The sequence below is a fragment of the Myxocyprinus asiaticus genome, chromosome 34 (assembly GCF_019703515.2).
Source record: "Myxocyprinus asiaticus isolate MX2 ecotype Aquarium Trade chromosome 34, UBuf_Myxa_2, whole genome shotgun sequence".
Lineage (NCBI taxonomy): Eukaryota > Metazoa > Chordata > Actinopteri > Cypriniformes > Catostomidae > Myxocyprinus > Myxocyprinus asiaticus.
In genome coordinates, this window is record NC_059377.1 from 9,553,773 (window position 1) to 9,575,435 (window position 21,663).

The 21,663-nt window shown below is 39.6% G+C and overlaps 1 protein-coding gene across 1 annotated transcript in view; it reads left to right on the forward strand.

Moving 5' to 3' along the window:
* The window catches only part of LOC127424841 (endonuclease/exonuclease/phosphatase family domain-containing protein 1-like), a 55,206-nt gene that overhangs the window by 21,596 nt on the left and 11,947 nt on the right, over positions 1 to 21,663 (forward strand). The window contains exon 3 of the mRNA XM_051670317.1: positions 19,998 to 20,108. Coding sequence (XP_051526277.1) covers positions 19,998 to 20,108 — 111 coding nt within the window. The remainder of the gene's footprint in view (positions 1 to 19,997; positions 20,109 to 21,663) is intronic.

A 21,663-nucleotide genomic window follows, 5' to 3' on the forward strand; every position in this document is an offset into this window, starting at 1 on the left:
TATGGCTATACACCGTCTCTTTCTCTTTCTATTTCTTTACAAGACTTTTCACACCATACTTAACCCTGGATTAACAACAGCGTTTTTAACCATTAATTTTGTGGCACTAACAACTCTCACTGTGTTTAGCTTTAGCTAATGATAGCCCGATATCTCGACCAGGCCGATAACCGTGTTCACTTGGCCGATTAACAGAAGTGTTAACTTTCCATTGTGTCAGTTCCAAAATCTACCAATAGATTTGTCAATGGATGGTCAAAACTTCATGTTTTAAAGGTTTTTTATTTTCTAGATTATGCAAATTTGAGTAAATGTTGCAGAAAATAAGTGTTTGTTTCACTTTAGAAATTTTGTGTACGTCTGATTTGCTGTTGTTAAATGTTTATCGCATTTATGTCGCCCATTTCCAATCCTGCTCTTTAGATATCGGTATCGGCCATTGAAAAACCCATATCGGTCGACAGGTAAAATTGTTGAACAGTGATATCCAACACATTACCTGTAGGCTTGGGATCAATGCCGTTTTCACGTATCGATAATAGGAAGATTTTCCAGATAATTATCGATATACAGTATATCAGGATTTTTTCCCCAGATATAAATAGGGCTACTTGTTACACAATAGTCTTTGTCTTTCAACTATCTTTCTTAACACAACTTAAAGTGTAGGGTTCCTGTGGATCCTTAAAAAGTCTTAATGTCTTTAATTCAGTTTGACAAAATTGAAGGTCATAAAAAGTCATAAATATCTTAAAAGTCTTAATAATCATTTAAAGAGGTCTTAAATTTGGAGGTGGAAAGACATGAATCGTGATATGACCTAATGTGATTATCAAACTTCAAAAGAACACAATTATTATATAAGTGCATGTGCTGCGTCCTTCAGAGTGAAAACGCAGCACTGGTGTATTTTCTCCAAGCATGCGAGGGCTTGTGAGTGTTTTCAGCTGTTGCAGAGCAGTTCGAAATCATTAAGCTATATCAGAAATTTATGACGAGCGATCACTAAAGATCAACTGTTGATGATGATATATAACAATGTTTACATTTAATTGTTTATATTGTAATACATTGTACATTATTGTAGGAGTGCTCATTTTATTTCCTTTATCTGTTTGAATGAGCAGCTGGAAACAGTGAATCACAAATATTGCAAAATAAAGAGTCCCCAGTGTATTTCAGCCTTTAAAGTTAAAAGTTCTGGGCTATGAATCAAATGTTTTTTTTCCTTTTTTTTTCCTGGTTATTGGAATATATTAATTCAGTTTGGACTCTTGTAGCCTCTGTCTGCCCCATATCACAGGAAGGAAAGATGAATAACATTTAATATAGGCTACCAATTGTAAAAACTATTGGCAGATTAATTTTCTTTCTTTTAACTCATTATCTTATCAGCAAAATCCAGTATCGGTTGACCTCTTATTTGTATTTACTTATATAGTGCATATTACATAAACTAATTTTAATGTGATATATATGGAAATCATGTCTTAAGTATTTTAAACGTGAATATATCCTACCCTGTTTTACTGATAAGCGATGTTAAGGCCATGTTGAATGTGTGCCCCTGCCTGTTTAAGTAAGATAATATCTGTGATATATGATTTATTTTGAGATTGTGTGGGTTTGTTTTGGTATGGGGATACGGTGTGAATGTTATTTGTTGAAGTCTTGAAAAAGGTCTTAAAAAGTCTGAAATTTGATTTTAAAAACTCTGCAGCAAACCTGAAGTGTGAGCGGCAAGGTTAATTAAAGTGGGTCGCACACCAGACGCATCTGCCAGACAATAGGCGGTTTCTAAAATTCAAAACAGTTATTTTCTATGAAGGTACGTACACACACACTCTCCATCTCCATAGGCTGTTAAAAATTCTGGCGCGCCACGGAGCTCAACTCCATAGTTGAGTAAAGCATAGTTTTCCATTCAATTCTACCCAAATCATTATCAAAGGACATAGATTATTTACTCTAGTCATTATTGGATGAAATATGATATGTGTATAAGTATCTTTCATATAGCTTACACAATGTATTTTTAGTTACAAGTATGTCTTTTTGTGTTTTGACAGCTTAAATGAAAGACCTCTTCAAGGCTACATACAGAGAAATTGCATAATAAACGTCGTCATTTCTAATCGTTCAGTTTGCGCAGTTACACCAGTTTCATACACTAACCTGCAAACTCATCAGCTCGTAATGTGTGTGTGATGCCTTGTTCATGTCGCGACCAGCTTTAGTAAACGTTATGTCGCACCCTTGTGGTCTCCCAAAGCTATTACGTCAGATTACATTGAAAGGAATGCAACTCAAAAATAATATGACGATCAATAATCAATATATCTGTATTTTATGACATCCCTAATTACCTGGAGTGATGACATTTCACATGCTGTATTTGTCCAAGGGATCCCCCCCCCCGGCACTCCATGTTGTTACATCACTGATAAGAATGTTATCCCAGGTTTATGGTTGCACATGTGGGAAATCACGATTTCAGGATCACTCACAATGCCAATTTAAAGTATTAACAGTGTGAAACATAGAACAAGATAACACAGGACTAAAAATTTAAGATTCTGTCATTCTAAAGCCAATATACGGATCGACAACTATTCTGAATATTGTGGAGGATGTGTCCCCCTCAATGTCTGTGGTGGTTAAGGCCTTGATTTCAAGTACGAAAAGCCCGTATCTCTCTATCTCTCTCTTTCTTTAAATTTTCCTCTACCTCTTTCCCTCCCTTTTTCCCTTTTTCTGATCTAACCCCACCAAAGTGTGATTCTCTGCTATTTTAAGATGTTATTTGTGTCTGACGTTTGCTCCTCATGACCATGTATTGTACCGTGTTTCTATGTGTGTTTGAGGTCTCCCTCGGTGCATTCTGATTCTTGGAATAGACAAGTAAAGTAGGTTAACGGAGCAGCAGTATGTCAATGAGCGGACTAGAGCAGAACCAACCCATATTTCTCCCTTCTCCTCTTCCACTCTCGCTCTTTAGACGCACACAGTAGGTTCTGAAAAAACATATTATTTACAAATATAAAATATGTGAATGGATTGCTTTGAATTTTATTTGTTATAGGCTATATTTAATAGCTTCTCCAGTATCATCTGAGATTGAAGATGTTATTGACATGATGTGTGATGTTATTGATGTGGTTAAAGCTCAGGGATGAAAATCGGAAGGTTTCTCGTTTAAAATCACCTGCCTAATATTGTGTAGGTACCCCTCATGCCACCAACCCACAAAACAGCGCCTACCCGCATCTCAGAATAGCATTCTGAGATGATATTCTTCTCACCACAATTGTACAGAGCGGTTATCTGAGTTACCGTAGACTTTGTCATTTCAAACCAGTCTGGCCATTCTCTGTTGATCTCTCTCATCAACAAGGCATTTCCGTTCACAGAACTGCCTCTCACTGGATGTTTTTTGTTTTTGGCACCATTCTGAGGAAATTCTAGAGACTGTTGTGTGTGAAAATCCCAGAAGATCAGCAGTTACAGAAATACTCAAACCAGCCCATCTGGCACCAACAATCATGCCACAGTCAAAATCACTGAGATCACATTTTTTCCCTATTCTGATGGTTGATGTGAACATTTAGTGAAGCTCCTGACCCGTATCTGAATGATTTTATGCGCTGCTGTCACACGATTGACTGATTAGATAATCGCAAGGATGATTGTTGCCGCTGTTTTTTGCAGCACGAGAGGGACCTACACAATATTAGGCAGGTGGTTTTAATGCTGTGGCTGATTGGTATATGAGCAATGAACCTGATCACCACTGAGCCCTTGACCTCCATGGATATTGTCCCTTTAATTAGTGTGCTTTAATCTGCTTTGGTTAAAAATGTCTGCTTATTGATACTTTCTGTTCTCTATTTGCATTCTGTCGTGCATCCCTGTGCTCTTTCACTGTTTCTTCTTGACTCCATATGGGGCATGAAGGAGTGATTTTAACACTGCTGTCCACTCTCAATGTTCTGCCGCTGTGAACCCGTAATGCCATTCTTTCCTCTAGACTGCTTTCACAAGTGCTGACTGGACAGACGGAGATGGAATGGCAAGCTGCTTTGACTTTTGGCCCAGAATTAAAGAGCATGTCTCTCTGGACTCTTGCTAAAGTCTGTCAGTGGGGCAGTTTAGACATTTCAGGCCAATCATTCTCCATTGTCCAGCATTTCATGGAAATATGGCACCAGTTGATGCTATGAGATCAATTACAGGAAATAAACTTGAATTCCATAGTTGTAAATGATTTGAGTCAGTCCTTTAAGACATCTGAGCTGAAAGATGCAAGTTAAAACCATCAAAGGAATAGTACACCATGTCATTATTTACTCACCCTTATGCTTTACAAACCCGTATGCTGTTATTTTGTCTGTGGAACATGGCAGAATTTTTGAGAAATCTTCACGCAACTCTTTTCCTAACAATGACAGTTCTTTGTGACCAAATGTGTCAAGCTCCAAAAAAGAAGAAAAAAACACCATGAAAGCACCATAAACATAGTCCTTATGGCTTGTGTGCTATATTATAAATCTTCAAAGCATTGTTTTGGTGTCATATTGATGCCATCAATATGTGGAAAAAATGTGAATTTTAAATATGCTATCAGTTGATTGTCACCTTTTAGAAGTGCACTAGCATACTGCCCTGCAAAGGCAAAACACAGTAACTACACATTTTGCCAAAAGTGAGTTATGATAATCTGTCCTGTGACAGATGGGTTTGGATTAGCTATGCTCAAAAGCAGAGAAAACAAAGTGAGACTCTTTTATTATCCTCAGTTGCCTGGACAATCAAAAAACATTAAAGCCATTTATTATTTATTTATTGGTCAGTTTGTGTTTGCGTAGTTACAATGACGTTACATTTAGAATTTTATAATATTTTTTTACTTTTTTTTTTATTGTGGTGTAATGTGGTGTAAATGTATTAAAATCATTTTTCTTTGGACTTTGGATACATGAGTGTACACAAAATAATCATTCATTTCAAAATATTTTCAAACATTTTGCAAGAAAAAAAAGAAAAAATGAATAATTTTATATATATGTATGTATGTGTGTGTGTGTATATACGTATATATGTATGTATGTGTGTATATATATATATATGTGTGTGTGTGTGTGTGTGTGTATGTGTATATATATATATATATATATATATATATATATATATATATATATATATGCACTGGCAGCCAAAAGTTTGAAATAATGTATAGATTTTGCTGTTTCAGAAGGAAATTGGTACTTTAATTCACCAAAGTGGCGTTCAACTGATCACAGTATAGTCAGGACATTACTGATGTAAATAACAGCTCCATCACTATTTGAAAAAAAAAGTCATTTTTGATCAAATCTAGACAGGCCCCATTTCCAGCAGCCATCACTCCAACACCTTATCCTTGAGTAATCATGCTAAATTGATAATTTGGTACTAGAAAATCACTTGCCATTATATCAAACACAGCTGAAAGCTATTTGGTTCGTTAAATGAAGCTTCACATTGTATTTGTGTTTGTTTTTGAGTTGCCACAGTATGCAATAGACTGGCATGTCTTAAGGTCAATATTAGGTCAAAAATGGCAAAAAAGAAAAGTCTTTCTCTAGAAACTTGTCAGTCAATCATTGTTTTGAGGAATGAAGGCTATACAATGCTTGAAATTGCCAAAAAACTGGAGATTTCATACAAAGGTGTACACTACAGTCTTCAAAGACAAAGGACAACTGGCTCTAACAAGGACAGAAAGAGATGTGGAAGGCCAGATGTACAACTAAACAAGAGGATAAGTACATCAGAGTCTCTAGTTTGAGAAATAGACACCTCACATGTCCTCAGCTGACAGCTTCATTGAATTCTACCCGCTCAACACCAGTTTCATGTACAACAGTAAAGAGAAGACTCAGGGGTGCAGGCCTTATGGGAAGAATTGCAAAGAAAAAGCCACTTTTGAAACAAAAACAAAAAGAAAAGGTCAGAGTGGGCAAAGAAACAGACATTGGACAACAGATAACTGGAAAAGAGTGTTATGGATCTTAACCCCATTGAGATTTTGTGGGATCAGCTAGACTGTAAGGTGCGTGAGAAGTGCCCGACAAGACAGCCACATCTATGGCAAGTGCTACAGGAAGTGTGGGGTGAAATGTCACCTGAGTATCTGGACAAACTGACAGCTAGAATGCCAAGGATCTGCAAAGCTGTCATTGCTGCACGTGGAGGATTTTTTGACTCTTTGAAGTAGTTTAAGAAGTTCTGAACATCTTTTTCAAATTGTAATAGTAATTTTTCATGTTATTAATGTCCTGACTATACATTGTGATCAGTTGAATGCCAATATGGTGAATAAAAGTACCAATTTCCATAAGAGCAAAATCTGTACATTATTCCAAACTTTTGGCCACCAGTGCATATATATATATATATTTATAACTATTCAAATATTATGAATTTTTGAGTCAAGAATATAATTTTTTTTTATCATGCTTTAAAGAAATGATAATAAAATATTATTTTGTACTACTCATGCCAACATTTCTTTTTTTTTTTGCAGTTATTTTTTCAGACTGTTTTACTTTTTCGGGACAGTTACACCACATGACATTTTTATTTAAGCCCCAGAAAAAATATCAACATTTTTTTGAACTCAGTAATTGAAAACATGTTCATTATGGAAGAGGTTTATTCGAGTCATTGTTGTGTATTGTGTGAATTGCATTTTTTATGTATTTTTGAATAACTTGATTGATCCGGACAAAAAAATAAAAGAGCATCACGTCATTGACCCTACTGCATTTTGACTTTGTAGAGCAGTATACATGTAGGGCACAGACATGGAAAGAGCCGCAAAACTCTTGATTTCATGGGCTCTTTAAGAACGCAGAGTCATTGTTAGCTTATTTTGTTTATAGTTTTTGTCTTGGTTTCCATGGACTCCAGTTGTGGTGAAACTCTCGCTCTACTATAATGAATATTTCCGCTGCTCCTCATGACCAAAGCGACTTCCCTCAAACATTAGAGCTGTGCGTCATCTTTGAGTTTATTAGTGGGTAAAATGGTCCTCATCAAATATGCTATGATGTTTCCTTTAAAGGCATGAACAGATGCCTTTAAAAAGCACTTCTTTTTCTCCTTTCTGTATGTCTTTTCCTCAATCTTTCAATTTATATCTCTCAGTTTGACCACAATTTTGCATCACATGCTCTTCTGCAAACTGTCCTTCACTCGATTCTGCGTATTTGACGTGTTTAAGTTTAGCTGCATATTTTTGGGTGCAAACTTTTCTCAGTATCTAAACCACAAAAACATCATTCTTACAGGAAACACTTCCTTGGAACCATCATTGTTGTTTTGGGTGAAAGGGTTTGATTCGCAAAACTCTTATGGGTGTTGTGGGTGGTTGCCATGACATTGCAATGCTGTTATGGATGTGTATGGATGCAAACATTACTAATAAATGTGAATGAATAGCTGAAGATCTGTATATCAGTGATGGTCAGGCCTGTCATGATTATTAAGTAATTGTTTGATAGCCATTATTTGATCTAACTGCAATTTATTTGAGATAAATGCAATTTATATTGCACTTAGAAAACAGGAATTTTAAATTAATATAATGCCTTGATCGGGTATATGTCTTAATTTTTTTGGTGTTATTGCATTATGCGAGCACTTTTCAATTAACTCAGGTCATGTTACTGACTGCATTTACATGCACTTAAACGGTTTATTCCAGGATTTTTGCAGAAAGGGGCATTCTGAAACGTCATGTAAACACACCCATGTTCCCCCCAGAGAACACGGCTAATGTGGTCATGTAAACACACAAGAGCCGTTATATCAAGATTTTTGAAGAGTGTGCATGTGCGTAAACAGACTGGATGACAAATGTCATAGGATGGAGCCCAACAACAAGTCAACACAGTGGAAAGAATTCAACATTTCAGAGTAAAGTGGGAAAAGCACATACACGATAAACTATACCCATTTATACACACCGATGTAAAATATTGACTACAGTGCCTCATGTTTGCATGTTTGTGCTCGTACATTGGGGGAATCCAGAAGTTTTACGTAAGAGGGAATCCCCACTATTACAGTGCAGTTCCGCTGCATATCGCGATGGAAAGTTAAGGAAACAAACACAGCAACAACACGGGAATATCTGGAAATAAAGCAAAGCAACAGAGAATAAAATAATGAAGTCTTCCTCGGATGCCATGTTTGTTATTTACACAAGCGTTGCTGTGGTAAAAGCTGCTAACTGACCGAGCCGCATGTATATGGGAGTAAAGAGTATGCCGCTTATACAGTGCATGTAAATGTGAACGTCACTTTCTCGCAATAAACCGCTTTCTTGCACTAAGCCTCTTTCTGTTGTCCATGTAAACATAGTCAATGTGCATGTTTACATGGTCAGGTACTGCAGGTTGCGGTACAGCATCGGAGAGTGGGCTTGTCCAGTCGGACGCAGAAGCCTCAGCTGGGCTCCCCCCCTCGGGGACGATTGCCCAGTCACAGGCTGATGCCGAAATGACCATGGCTCTCCTGCAGGTCCACCAAGCCAAGGCATTGAAAGAACTGCACAAGGGTAGTGCCGCCCCAGATTTGATGCAGGAACTGCGCTCGGTGACTGACCTCGCTCTCTGAGTGACGAAGGTCATGGTGCGGTCTCTCGGGCGGACGATGGCCACACTAGTGGTCCAGGAGCGCCACCTTTGGCTCAACCTGGTCGAGATGGGTGAGGCCAACAAGACACTGTTTCTTGCTGCCCCCATTTCCCAGGCTGGCCTGTTCGGCGACACCATCGAGGACTTTGCCCAGCAATTCTTGGCGGTGAAGCAGCAGACGGAGGTGATCCGGCACATCCTGCCCCGGTGCGGCTCGAAATTCCGCACCCCGTCTGCTCAACGCCAAGGGTTTCTCCCTGCGGTGACTGCACCGGCTCCACCGCAGCCCGCCCCTTCGGCACGGCGTGGAGCCCACCGCATGAAGCAGACGCCACTCGTCTCACAGTCGGCGCCTAGGAACCCATGGAGGTCGTCAAAGCGCCCCTGAGACGGATGACCCAGGGACGAAGGAACCCACTCACCTGGAGCTGGTAAGAGGACCACTCCATCCCCCAGTGGATGGCCGGGCGGAAAACAGTTCAGCAAAAGAGCGGTTTCCTTCCTCCCTGGGTCACATACCCGGTGTGCACGGTCGTCATCACGACTACCATCCACGGGTTTTTTCTTGCAGGATTGGTGCTCCAGCGGTGGTCTTTCCGCCCCTGAGCGCCCAGCTGTGGCACTCAGCCGCCCCCGATGTGACAGTCTCCACGGGTTACGAGGACAGGCCTCTTCCTCCCCCATCTCAGGCTGTTCCAGGGGTGGTCACAAGGAGCCAGGTAAGTGCTTCGATGTCCCTAGACTCAGCACGGCCACGACGTGGTGTGGCACCTTGAACTCCGCCCCGCCGTGAGGCCCCACCTGCTGGTACGTCCGAAGTTGTCCCCTTGGAACTTGGACGCGTGGCTTGCGCTTTCCAATCCGTCGCGATGGCTGATCCGGACTGTCCGACTCGTCTACGCGATTCAGTTTGCCAGGCGCCCGCCCAGGTTTAGCAGTATTCACTTCACCTTGGTCAAGAGCGAAAACGCTGCTATCTTTGCGCGCGGAGATCGCAAAAACGCATTCTGGCGAGCGTCCGGCATCAAGATTGGTTCGCGGCGGTAGACCTGAAGGATGCATACTTCGATGTCTCGATCCTTCCTCGACACAGACCCTTCCTGCAGTTTGCATTCGAGGGTCAGGTGTATCAGTACAAAGTCCTCCCTTTCGGCCTGTCCCCTCGCTTCTTCACGAAGGTCGCAGAGGCTGCCCTTGCCCCGTTAAGGGAGGTGTGCATTCGCATTCTCAACTATCTCGACGACTGGCTAATCCTAGCTCACTCTCGAGACATGTTGTGCGCACACAGGGACTTGGTGCTCTCACACCTCAGCCGATTAGGACTTTGGGTTAACTGGGAAAAGAGCAAGCTCTTCCCGGTTCAGAGCATCTCTGAAACGTTTTCAGAGGCTCCTGGGGCATATGGCATCCTCGGCGGTGGCCACCCCGCTCGGGTTGATGCATATGAGGCCGCTTCAGCACTGGCTCCAGACTCGAGCCCCGAGATGGGCATGCCTGGAGTTCGGTCCGGGTTACTCTCACGTGATCCTGTGACCCCGACCAGGCTATGTGCCCAAGGTTCCCACCACCCCTTTTAGGGACCAGGTGGTGAACCTGCAAGCGCTGCCCCAGGAGGAGGCAGACCCAGCCCTGTCGTTTCTGTGTCTGGTGCGTGCTTTACGCATCTATTTGGATCGCACGCAGAGCTTTAGGATCTGTGAGCAGCTCTTTGTCTGTTTGGTGCACAGCGGAAAGGAAGCGCTGTCTCCAAGCAGAGGATCGCCCACTGGCTCATTGACGCCATAACTATGGCATATCACGCCCAGGACATGCCACCCCCGGTAGGGCTACGAGCCCATTCTACCAGGGGTGTAGCGGCCTCCTGGGCCCTGGCCAGGGGTGCCTCCTATAACAGACATTTGCAGAGCAGCAGGCTGGGCAACACCCAACACCTTTGCAAGGTTCTACAACCTCCGGGTGGAACTGGTTTCATCCCAGGTAGTGGCATGCAATACAAGCGGATAAGCCCAGGATAGCCGGCCGGGTGTATCACTTGCACATAGCGCCTTCCACCTCCCTTGGAGCTGAAGACATGTGCCATTAATTCCCAGTAGTGTTCACAAACTTTGTTCCCTGGTTGACTTCCTCCGAGCCCTGTGTCAGTCGAGTTTTCGGAGAGACTCGCTGCCGGTCCAGTACACGTGCTAACTAAGAGTCCTGTTCTGGGGTAGGTGCTCCGCATGTGGCGGTTCCCTGTAAGGCTAACCCCATGCGATATATATCTTCCGCTAATTCGTTTCCCTGTTGGCAAACTGTGTCTTCCTTGGGCAGAGCCCCTCTGCCCCAGTCTCCATGTTTGTTGTAACTCCTCCCCCATTAGGTAGGATCTACCTTGAAGACTCTCCACATGGTTGGAAAGACCATGTGACGTATTCTTCACTTAAATATCCTCCCTCCCCTCTCTTTGGGCGAAGTGTGGTCTCCGCGGTGTCTTCCCCTTGGGAGGGACACCCCCCGACTAGACCTAGTGGCCCAGTCGGATAATCCCCCTTCTTTTTTAGGGAGTGGAAAAAAGAGAAGGGGAAAAGAGGCAACGACTGGGTTAAGTCTGTCTCTATCTCTTGGGTAGTCGACTTGTCCCCAAAGGGCCGTTTGACACTCATAACTATGTTGGGGGAGGTTACATGTCGACCTGGTGTGCTGGCTATGAGGCACACAGTAGTCTGCCTACCACACACAGCCAGTTCATGTAACGCAGTTCAGCCAATTGTGGCGTTTCGTATAGGGACCCCTAGTGTCACTACATCGGCACAACGTCAAGTGAGTGACAGATAGGGAACGTCATGGTTACTTGTGTGACCTCCATTCCCTGATGGAGGGAACGAGACGTTGTGTCCCTCCTGCCACAACGCTGAACTACCCGCAGAAATGGCTGGACCTTATATCGGCTCCTCAGCATAAAACCTGAATGAGTGGTTGCATACCAGCTCCTTTTATACCCGTATGTCCGGGGGAGTGGCATGCAAATACCACTCGCCAATTTTCATTTGGCCTTTTATCAAAGACCAGAGGTGTCTCGGGCTCCCAAGAGTGACCCCTAGTGTCACTACATCGACACAACATCTCGTTCCCTCCATCAGGGAACGGAGGTTACACAAGTAACCATGACGTTTTCAGACCTGTTTTGAGTGCTTAATACGGTTGCGTTCACACACAAGGCGGTTATTTACGAGTGTGATAACCGCATTCTATAACCGAACTGACACCTGTAAATTTTCAAGCCTCACAACAGCATTCTCGGCAAACCTGTGCTGTGTGAACGGCACCGTACTGGACAACTAGCTGTCTGTCACGTCATATAATGTGAAAGCCACGATGCACTGTACATGAGCATGTCTCGTGTTAATCATAAGGGGTTTCGTTAACTCACTGAGATGGCTATATGAGCTGCATGTCATCCAAAGATCCAGCCGCTCTTTCACCGAAGCTGCTCGTCACTACGAGCCGCGCGACAATTGCTTCGCTCTTAACTCAGATAAAAAGCATTCAAATCCGCAGTCGGTTAATTATAATCTGATGAATAAACTCACACCTAATTTGGACTTTTTTTTTAATAACGCGGCATCAGTTGCGATAAGACATGCCGGTGTTATAGACGTCGCCATCTTTGATATTTACACTAGTCACTGTCACTATGGTTACAGGGGTTAGAATACAGGCTCAACTTCAGTTGTTCGTTCATACAGACAATTTTCAAGCCGCTACTGTAAACTGCTGTTTGAACAGCATATTTAAAGACTCACACCTTTAAGTAAATGTGGTTGTCAATCCCAAACACTGACTGTGTGAATGTAGCCAGAGTTTGCAGTGCATAGACCTACTATTGTAGAATGATGGTTTACTTGCATTGTCCACTGAGGCTGTAGATTGTAATATAAAAATAGTGTGTCTTCAGTTGGACTCATATCAGCCATTTTTCACCTCTTAATATGATATTTGTAGTACAATACAAACATTGTGTATTCTGTAGTGGATAAAACGCTTTAATAATTATATTAATATATAATTAAGAATGTTGTTTCTCTTCCTCAAAGTAAGCAATATATTGGTTATATATTAAGCAAATAACATAATATCAACATATAAATAGCTCGTCATGACTCCGCTCTGCAGGTAATCTCCGAGTCCTGAACCATGAGATTCATCTGCCAGAAGAGCAGTGGTGAATCACAACAGACGTGAAGTGTTCCTCCGCAAGTAACTTGCAGTTTTATGCTTTAACCGCTAAAGGACCAAAAGTTACATAGTGTAGCTTTAACAAAGAAAAAGTGAGAGTTGTGTTTCTCAGTAGAGTTGCAACAATTTTCTTAAGTATTAGTTTGCACTATTATCAATCTTCAGGTATTTTCTGGCCCAATCTTGGTGCCTTAGCTTGCGATTCTTATTAATTTGAGGATGTCTTTCAGCCTTCCTATTATTAAAAAAGTATTTAATTGTCTTGTGGTCACACCCCAATAGGATGAAAATTTTAGAAGTTTTGCATCCTTCTCATCATTTTTGACTTTTTTGTGTCAGATCTATTTTTGTCCCATTTTACCTGTAGTAAGAAAGCTGCCAAGTAACTATGTACATCTGCATACAGGGTGTTAGTCACTTTAAGCCACACCCTCCTTCATCAAGAATTAAGTAGCAGTTGAAAATAATTCTGCTTGGTAACTATTCAAGTTAAAATGGTTTGGAATTGTAAAAACATGCTTAAAAACAATCTATTAGAAAACTGACTTGCCTAATTATTATGCACACACTGTACATTCAGGTATGATATGAGTGTTACTATGGCAGACAGATAATAGAATTAGTCAATGGGCAAAATAATAATAATTAGTGTGAATGGCTTACAGACTGCTAATCAGTCCAAAAAATGTTTAGTGTTTGCCATGTGTCCCTGCATTTCAAGTGGCATAAATCAGCCTCAAAGGGCACTTCTAATGGAGAACAATTACAATAGCCATGCTGTAAGATCACTTCAAACTGAATTTCCCCAAAAAAAATTAATTAAAAGATGAGTTCCAAATATTTTTGAGCCCCCCACCTTTCAGCCTTCCAAAGCTCTCACAGTGGATGGTAAAGCCTTCGAAGGGAATAGAGCATAGAAATGATCTCTTCTGAATGAAACGCACACATGTTGATGTTGTTGTTTTTGCTGCTCTTCTTCTCTGGTAATTAAATACAAGTTGTGTGGCACCTCTGTTTTTCGGAGCATGCACACAACACAGAGGCCTATTGTGGACCGATTGTCATGTTTACATACTGGACAGAACCGACCTACAATCACATCATCTAAGTCTGTTAGCTCAATTTTGAAAAATCCGGACTGGTGCGATTAATTATTGCTTTAGTCCGACTGAAATCAGACTTTTAAAGTGCATGTAAACACGCTTATTGACTCGCACCGCAGACCGCACTCAGAACAACTCCTGAAGAGCATGTGAAAATTAACTGCTTCTGACACGTGTCCTAACCAGTTGCGAGACGCAATAAAAGGTGTCTTGTCCAGGTTAATCAGAGTTTAGCCAAACCAAATATTTTAATATTGCATATTATATTATATTATATTATATTTAGGGCTGTTGATTTAACGTGTTAATTCGGTGCAATTAATTATATAAAAATAACGCATTAAAAAAATTAAGGAATATTCCTTATATCTGTGCAATTCAAGCGTGGAGTACCACCTGTTTTCTCTAGGGGGCAGTAAGCGAAACTTCAGTTGTATAGGCAACGTGCAGCTTATGCAGAGAACAAACCACACTTACCGACAGCAGACAACACAAGATGAGAACACGATCTTGCGTACAAACACAGTTTGATGGTGAACAAATCAGTATTTGGAAATATTTAAAAAATGGAAAATATTATTTTCATTTCATTCAAGTTTTTCAAGGCTTAAAGAAAATCATCTATACCACTTTTATTATACGGTTCCAAGTTAAATACAAATAAATGACTTCTTAATATGTATGAAGCACACATTCACCTTAAGAAGCATGACAATTTGTATGACAATTAAACCTTTTATTCCCAATTTTTTCCCAGCTAAGTGGACACATGTATTTTACTTTTTGGATAGCCCAATGAAATCAACTGTATGCCTTTTCTATTTTGTGTTTATTTATTACAGTTAGTAAAAGTATGCAACACTCTCTGCATAGATTTGTGTCCAGATCACCCATTTAAGGTTTATTTTGCAATAATTAAAAGCTCTTCACTGCCTTTATGTGTGTGGGAATCCATTATGGTCAGCTCTGGTTATAAATTAGATTGTGTTTGTCAGTTGATTCTCTTAGGCAAGTACAATGGCAAAACTCCCTTGGCATCATCACTTGTATTTAATTGCAGTAAAATACTCTGCCTGCGTCATGGAAACTACTGGCCGACTGTCCATTTTCAGATTTACTAGAAGAAATGTTTCCAGAAGTATCCGGTAATAGTTCATCCGAAAATGAAAATCCTGTCATCATTTACTCACACTCATATTCTTCCAAACCTGTATGACTTACTCTTTTCTGTGGAGCAAAAATTGAGAAATTTTGAAGAATGTCCTGGTGCAACATTTCAATACAGTGACAGTGGATACTTACTCCACTTTCAAGCTTCAAAAAGGATGCAAAAGTATCAAAAAAAGTAGTCCATTCTACTCATGCAACATATTCCAAATCTTCTCAAGGCATACAATAGGTTTTGGTAAGATTGTTCAGTTGTTGTTCAGTGAAAATCATTACATCAGTTGCACGTACATGAGTGCATGAGAGAATTTTGTTCACAGTGGCTCGCACTTATACCTCACGTTTACATGTACTTATAATTCTATATGACTAATTTTATATATGACTCTATATGACGTTATATTTCATTGTGATTTTAATTCATAACAACATAAATTCCACATGGTGGATGAAAGTTGTGATGCACCAAGTACCTCTGGAATATTTTTCCATTATCTTTTAATACAGTGGACAGATGTGTGACTCCCTCAAAATGCAGCGTTTTGAGACGATATACAGTAGATTATGATTTAATGTTTTAAAAAAGAAAAAGAAACATTAAGATTTAATCTAAAGTAATTTGGTAACACTTTAACGCTCCCTTTGTTAAGGGTTTATAAAAGGGTTAATTATTGACTAAAGTCATTTAGAAATGTATAATAAATCATTTACATGCAGTTATAGCAACAAGCATAAAAATGGTTTCCATCCAATACTTGCAAAAAAAAAAAAAGAGCATTTTAACTTACATGTTATAAATGCTTTATAAATGCACTTATTCATACTTATTTTAAGAATATGCATTTCAAAAATATTGATTTATGTCGTGATGCAGGAAAATAGGCTATTATATACATCATTTTGCTACAGTCTGCTTTGTGTTTATATTCATTACTGTAATGTGTTGACTCACTTGTGTTGTCACTTTCCTTGTCAAAAGAATAGTTTTACCTAGTCCTTGTCACCTAAAGTCCTCTGCAAAAACACTTCACAGGTCATAATGCTCATTCACATCATATATTATCTCCTTTGGAAACTCACTAGGTTTTGGAGCAGAGCATTTAAATGTCTGTGTTGATCGCAGAAACGGAGCCCTGCCCACATTCTTCAAGCGCTCTTTAAAGATCAGCTGATTATAGCGATCGGTCTGTTGAACTCAGTGTAGGGGTGGCTTCTGCCTCTGACTCCTGGTTCCACTGCAGGAAACTCTCCCCCTCTTGTTGTCGGTTAATTTTAGAAGCTAACTGGGGGGGGGTGTCTCTGAGGTAATGGGAATGTCAGATGTAGTTATCAGATTTCCCAGCTCCTGTGAGCATGCTCAGCACGTAATGTGTTGCTGGAACATTCAGGGATCTATATACAAACAGAATTCTGGTTTCTCTGATGATCTAGTTGATGGTATTATATCATGTATTTACAGGTCACATAAAATAATCACCTACGACTCTATTTTGATTAATGGTTAGGGTTAGGGATTTGAACAACCCTGAGTATTTGTCCTACACCGTTTGTGCTATGGACATGAATCAAATTGTGTGGCTTGTTGAGCAGAGGTGTGCTATAAGTGATCTGATTCTAAAAATCCTATAGACTTACATTAAAGGAGGGACACGAGGCATATTTATGTATCAGAATATCATAGAGACTAGGGGCTGGGCTCTTTTGACTTGGGCAAGCAAACAACCACCTACAGTAGAACACCCTAGCAACCACTTTGCAATGCACTGGTAACCACTCAGATCACCCTAGTTACCTCAGAGCAATGGGCTAACAACCACTCAGAAGATCTAAGCAACCACATTACAGCACCCTGGCAACCATCCAGAACACCCTAACATTGTGGTGGCAAGTTGTACACCACTCAAATTTCTTTTTTTTTTTTTTTTTTTTTTCCAGAAAAAGTTAAAATATACTTCATGTATACAGTCTGTGCATGGCAATGTGAAATCAGGAGATAAACAAGTACATTTTAAAGCACAATACTGAACTTGGTGTCAGGACAGTGACCTGAAATGCTTCAAAAAACACCAGGAATGGTTGGAAACAAAACAATGGACTGTTCTAAAGTGGCCATCAATGAGTCTAGTTCTACCGTATATCTTATTGAATATCCATAGTAGAATGGGCGATGCTACTTATTTTCTTTTCAGTCTAATACCAGGTACTATCAAGGCCTATGTCACAGATACCAATACTCTATTAAATGAAATTTTGAGATAAAATTGGTCATTTTAAATCTATATTTTTTGTTTGTTTTTTTAGCTTCTGCTGTAGCCCATCCACCTCAATGTTCAACGAGTTGTGTTTTCAGAAATGTTTTTCTGCATAGCACTGTTTTAACGTGTTTATTTGGGTTACTGTCACCTTCCTGTCAGCTCGAACCAGTCTGGCCATTTTTTTTTTTTACCCATTCTGGTGGTTGATGTGAACATTAACTGAAGCTCCTGACCCATATCTACATGATTTTATACATTACACTGCTGCCACACTATAGGCTGATTAGATAATCACATGAATAAGTAGATGTACAGGTGTAGATGTAATAAAGTAGCTGGTGAGTGTATAGGCACATTGTACAGTATGTTTCACAGCAGGGGCATTTGGAGGCTTTCATCATTACTGGGGAGTCTGGGACCCATCAAGTACACAATCTGTTGTACCATGATGTTGTAGGGAGGTCTGGGGGCATGCTCCCCTGGGAGGTTTTTATTTATTTATTTGCAAAAACAGCACCAAAGCATTCATTTCTGGTGATTTTAGGTCGTGTTTGACCAATATATCGCCGTGGCCGATACATCAGCCGATATTCCTGTTTGGCTGATTTTTTTTCTTAAGAGTGCCGAAAATCGCCTGCTTGCATGTGAAGCGACTGAGACATGTAAATGACCAGTCACGGTTCGTTTTGTTGTTACATGCATCATATTACTACAGTAATAGACCGGTGTGCAACACGGTGTCATTTAAACGGTCCGCATGTCAGACGCGTTTGAGCTCATAAAGTTAAAGTGCTCGCCTGTTTCATTCTCCCTCTCTCTCCTCAGCAGTTCCCTTTAACTTTTAACTCTCTTTTCTAATGACAAAAAGGCAAATATCAATAAAACTAATATCATATACCGTCTGCTAATATGTGCATATCTTGTTTAAACAGATGTAATAAACAAACCTCACAAAACTTAAGCAGATCCAGCATCCTGTGGAACACTCATTTATTTACCCCTGAAGCACATATTCTAACAGTCTATCCTCAATAGTTCCCTGTAACTTTTAACTTTCTTTTCTAATGATAAAAGGCAAATATAAATAAAACTTCTGTTATGTACCGTTTGCAAATATGCAGATATCTCATTTAAACAGATTCACAAACCTCACGAAAATCCAGCGTTTTCTTCCCGTCACACGCTCATCTAATATCTTCCTCTGAAGCATGTATTCATGATGGTCAGTGGTCACAATCCAAGCAGGTGATCTAGGCTGTTTAAACTGTCAGGAGATTGCTGCTGCTCGCTGGATCCGCACGAGTGCGTGAGTGCATCCAAAGTCTTTCTAGCAAGTCAGTCTACTGTTGGCCATGTTTGGAACGCTCTCGGGAGGCTATTTCCAGTCATGACAGTGCAGCTCCTATCTACTTGAATGGGGAAAGACTGAAATCTCCAAAATGGTTTTACTCCAAGATTACATTCAAAGAACATATTTCAAATCAGCAGTAAAATATGACAATAATTGTATCATAAATGGTTCTTCTTTACCTCAGATTATGTAAAAAAAAAAAAAAAAGCATTTTTCCCAGCTTTTATAGCTAATGCGCAGGCGGGACTTCCTATCTACTTCCGTTGACTGCAGTTGGGCGTTCTAATTTCTCCCATTCGTTTTAATAGAAGTGGCCCATCTCTGGTGCAACTTCAAAGTAAAAGCACTTCACGTGTGCTATAAGTAAATGTCTTATTCCGTATGCTCTATATGTACAATTGGTTTGATTCTGTATTTTTTGAGTGAATGCAATTACTAACGTGGACATGCCATCCATGGTCTTCAATCCATGGAAGAGTGCCAGGGGCTTGTGGAAATGTGCTGTTTCAGAGAAACCCACTGGACAGTGTGTACTGTTATTTCCTTCTTCCTAATATAATAACAATTTTTTCATGTGCAAATAAATTACTAAAATTTGATGACTAAACAGAAATCAGAAGAAACTGCTATCTACCATCTAAAATACAATATAATTTTTTAGATTGTTTTTACAAAGTTAAAATTTTGTGTGAAATTGAGTAAATATAGTGCTAAATAAGAGTTTATTATTATTATTTTATTGTATCAGCCTATCGTCCAACCTGCTCTCTGGATATTGGCATCGGCCATTAAAATACCCATATTGGTCGACCACTAAATTTAGGAGCATCATTTGAACATTTTCTTTAGTAGCCTACATAAAGTATCAGCTAAATTTGACCCTTAATATGGTCAACATGCATCCCTATTATGAATATCAGTGATGGCTATAAGAAGCACTTAATTACCGTGATCTTGTCCAAAAGCTGTGCTAACAATTATTAGATCCAAAGTGCCAATAATGTTGTCTAGGTCTTTGAAGGTTTTCTGTTTGTAACATGATTCAGTATTTGGTCCACTGCAAACCAAAGAAATACATAGATGGATAGCAAAAGATGCTTTAATTTCAAAAAGTCCAGGAAAACATGTTGCATTATGTGCAAAATGGAAGAAATGTTGCATTATATGAAAAAACAAAGGTGCCACTTATTCACTGCTGATTAGCTTTACTTTGTGTTTGTGTCAGTTCTGTGCAGAGCTGAATCAGCCCACCCTCTCCAGTGTACGCAAATGGAAGAGTGCCAGAGGCTTGTGGAAATGTGCTGTTTCAGAGAAACCCACTGGACAGTCCAGTAATGTGAGTTTGATTTATATTTTATATTTTAGATCTAGTAACACACACACACACACACACAGTAGTCATTCTCTTATGCATTCATAGATATTTGGGGGCCAGCATTGGAGGATGCTGCCAACAGATTGGGTTATTCAATGGCCAATTCCTAAACTATTACCCCCGATTCTAAATATGTGGTTCCAGCTTTGCAAAGTATCATTAGTTATCATTACTAACCATAAGTCTGAAGCACTACCTTATTTAAACCCTGTCACAGTAAGTTTGAAATTCAGATCATTTGAATGGGTAACTGAGTGAATTCTAGAATTATAACTCCTTCTTGATGTGCCATGTAACAAATCACACATTAGAACTGAAATAACTCATGATGACATTTCTCAAAACATGTTTTGTATCAACCATGTTAAATTCTAAATGTTTTAGGGTTGAATGTTACAGTGTTAAAGGTCAGCCCAAAAATGGCTAATAATGTCCTTAGCTAACAAATATGTGAGAACGGAGCATATGTTCTGTCCAAACCAGTCTTTAAAGGGTCAGAAAAACATGTACACAATGGTCAAAGATGTTTTACCGTGTCTAGAGGTAAATAAGATCTCTGGATCCACAGTGACTGTGCTGTCATGTAAGATAAAGGCATGAGATTATAAAGGAAAACATACATTTTCGACTTACACTCATAATTGCAGAGGTCTACTCTTCATCATGGAGCATTACTGTTAATTCTGTACACTGAAAAAAACAGGTACACAAACAGCATGCTGTTTACTCAAGGAACAATTACTACTTAGCATTAAGCATGCTAATGTATGATATTTCTAGCTAAAAGTTAGCTAACCAGCATAACCTTACAGCATAAATCAGTGACACAAATATATTACGTAAAACTGATTAAATGAATCATGTTAGGGAAATATAAAAACATTTTGAGGCTACTTAATTGGGTCATTAAAAACAACTTTATTCCATTATTTTGAAATTATGTGAACAAATTGTTAACTGACAAAGAATTAATGAGCTAAACCAAGAGGAAAAAATATGTTGATGTAACTTAATTGACCCCTTAAACTCTGGTGCATTTTTAGGCTGCTGCCAGCAATTTTTCACTCTCAAATTTAAAAGCACACCATTCACACATTTTTTCAGAACTCCCCCCAAATAAAAAAATAAAAAAAACTCCAATTATTCATACAAAATATTGTATGTTTACAATCTTATGATGAACAGAAATAAAAAATTAAAATTTAAAATTAAAAAAAAACTTTTTTTGTTGTTGTTGTCCTAACTTTGCAAGCATGTAATTCTGGTTCTGTTCACTTAATCTCCCTTTATTCCACTAGACGGCAGCAAACAGTAGAAATTTTTTTTTTCCCTCTATCACATTGTCACAAAATGCCGATCTGAAATGTAGGTGGCACTTTAACGCATTTTAGCCCTCACAGATGTGCTCGTCCATAGACATTCAGTCTAATTTTCAGTTCACGCACCACTTATTTCCATCATTTCATCGAATATCTCGGCCTCTGAGTGGACTAGAAGCTCAATCTAGGTATCATTA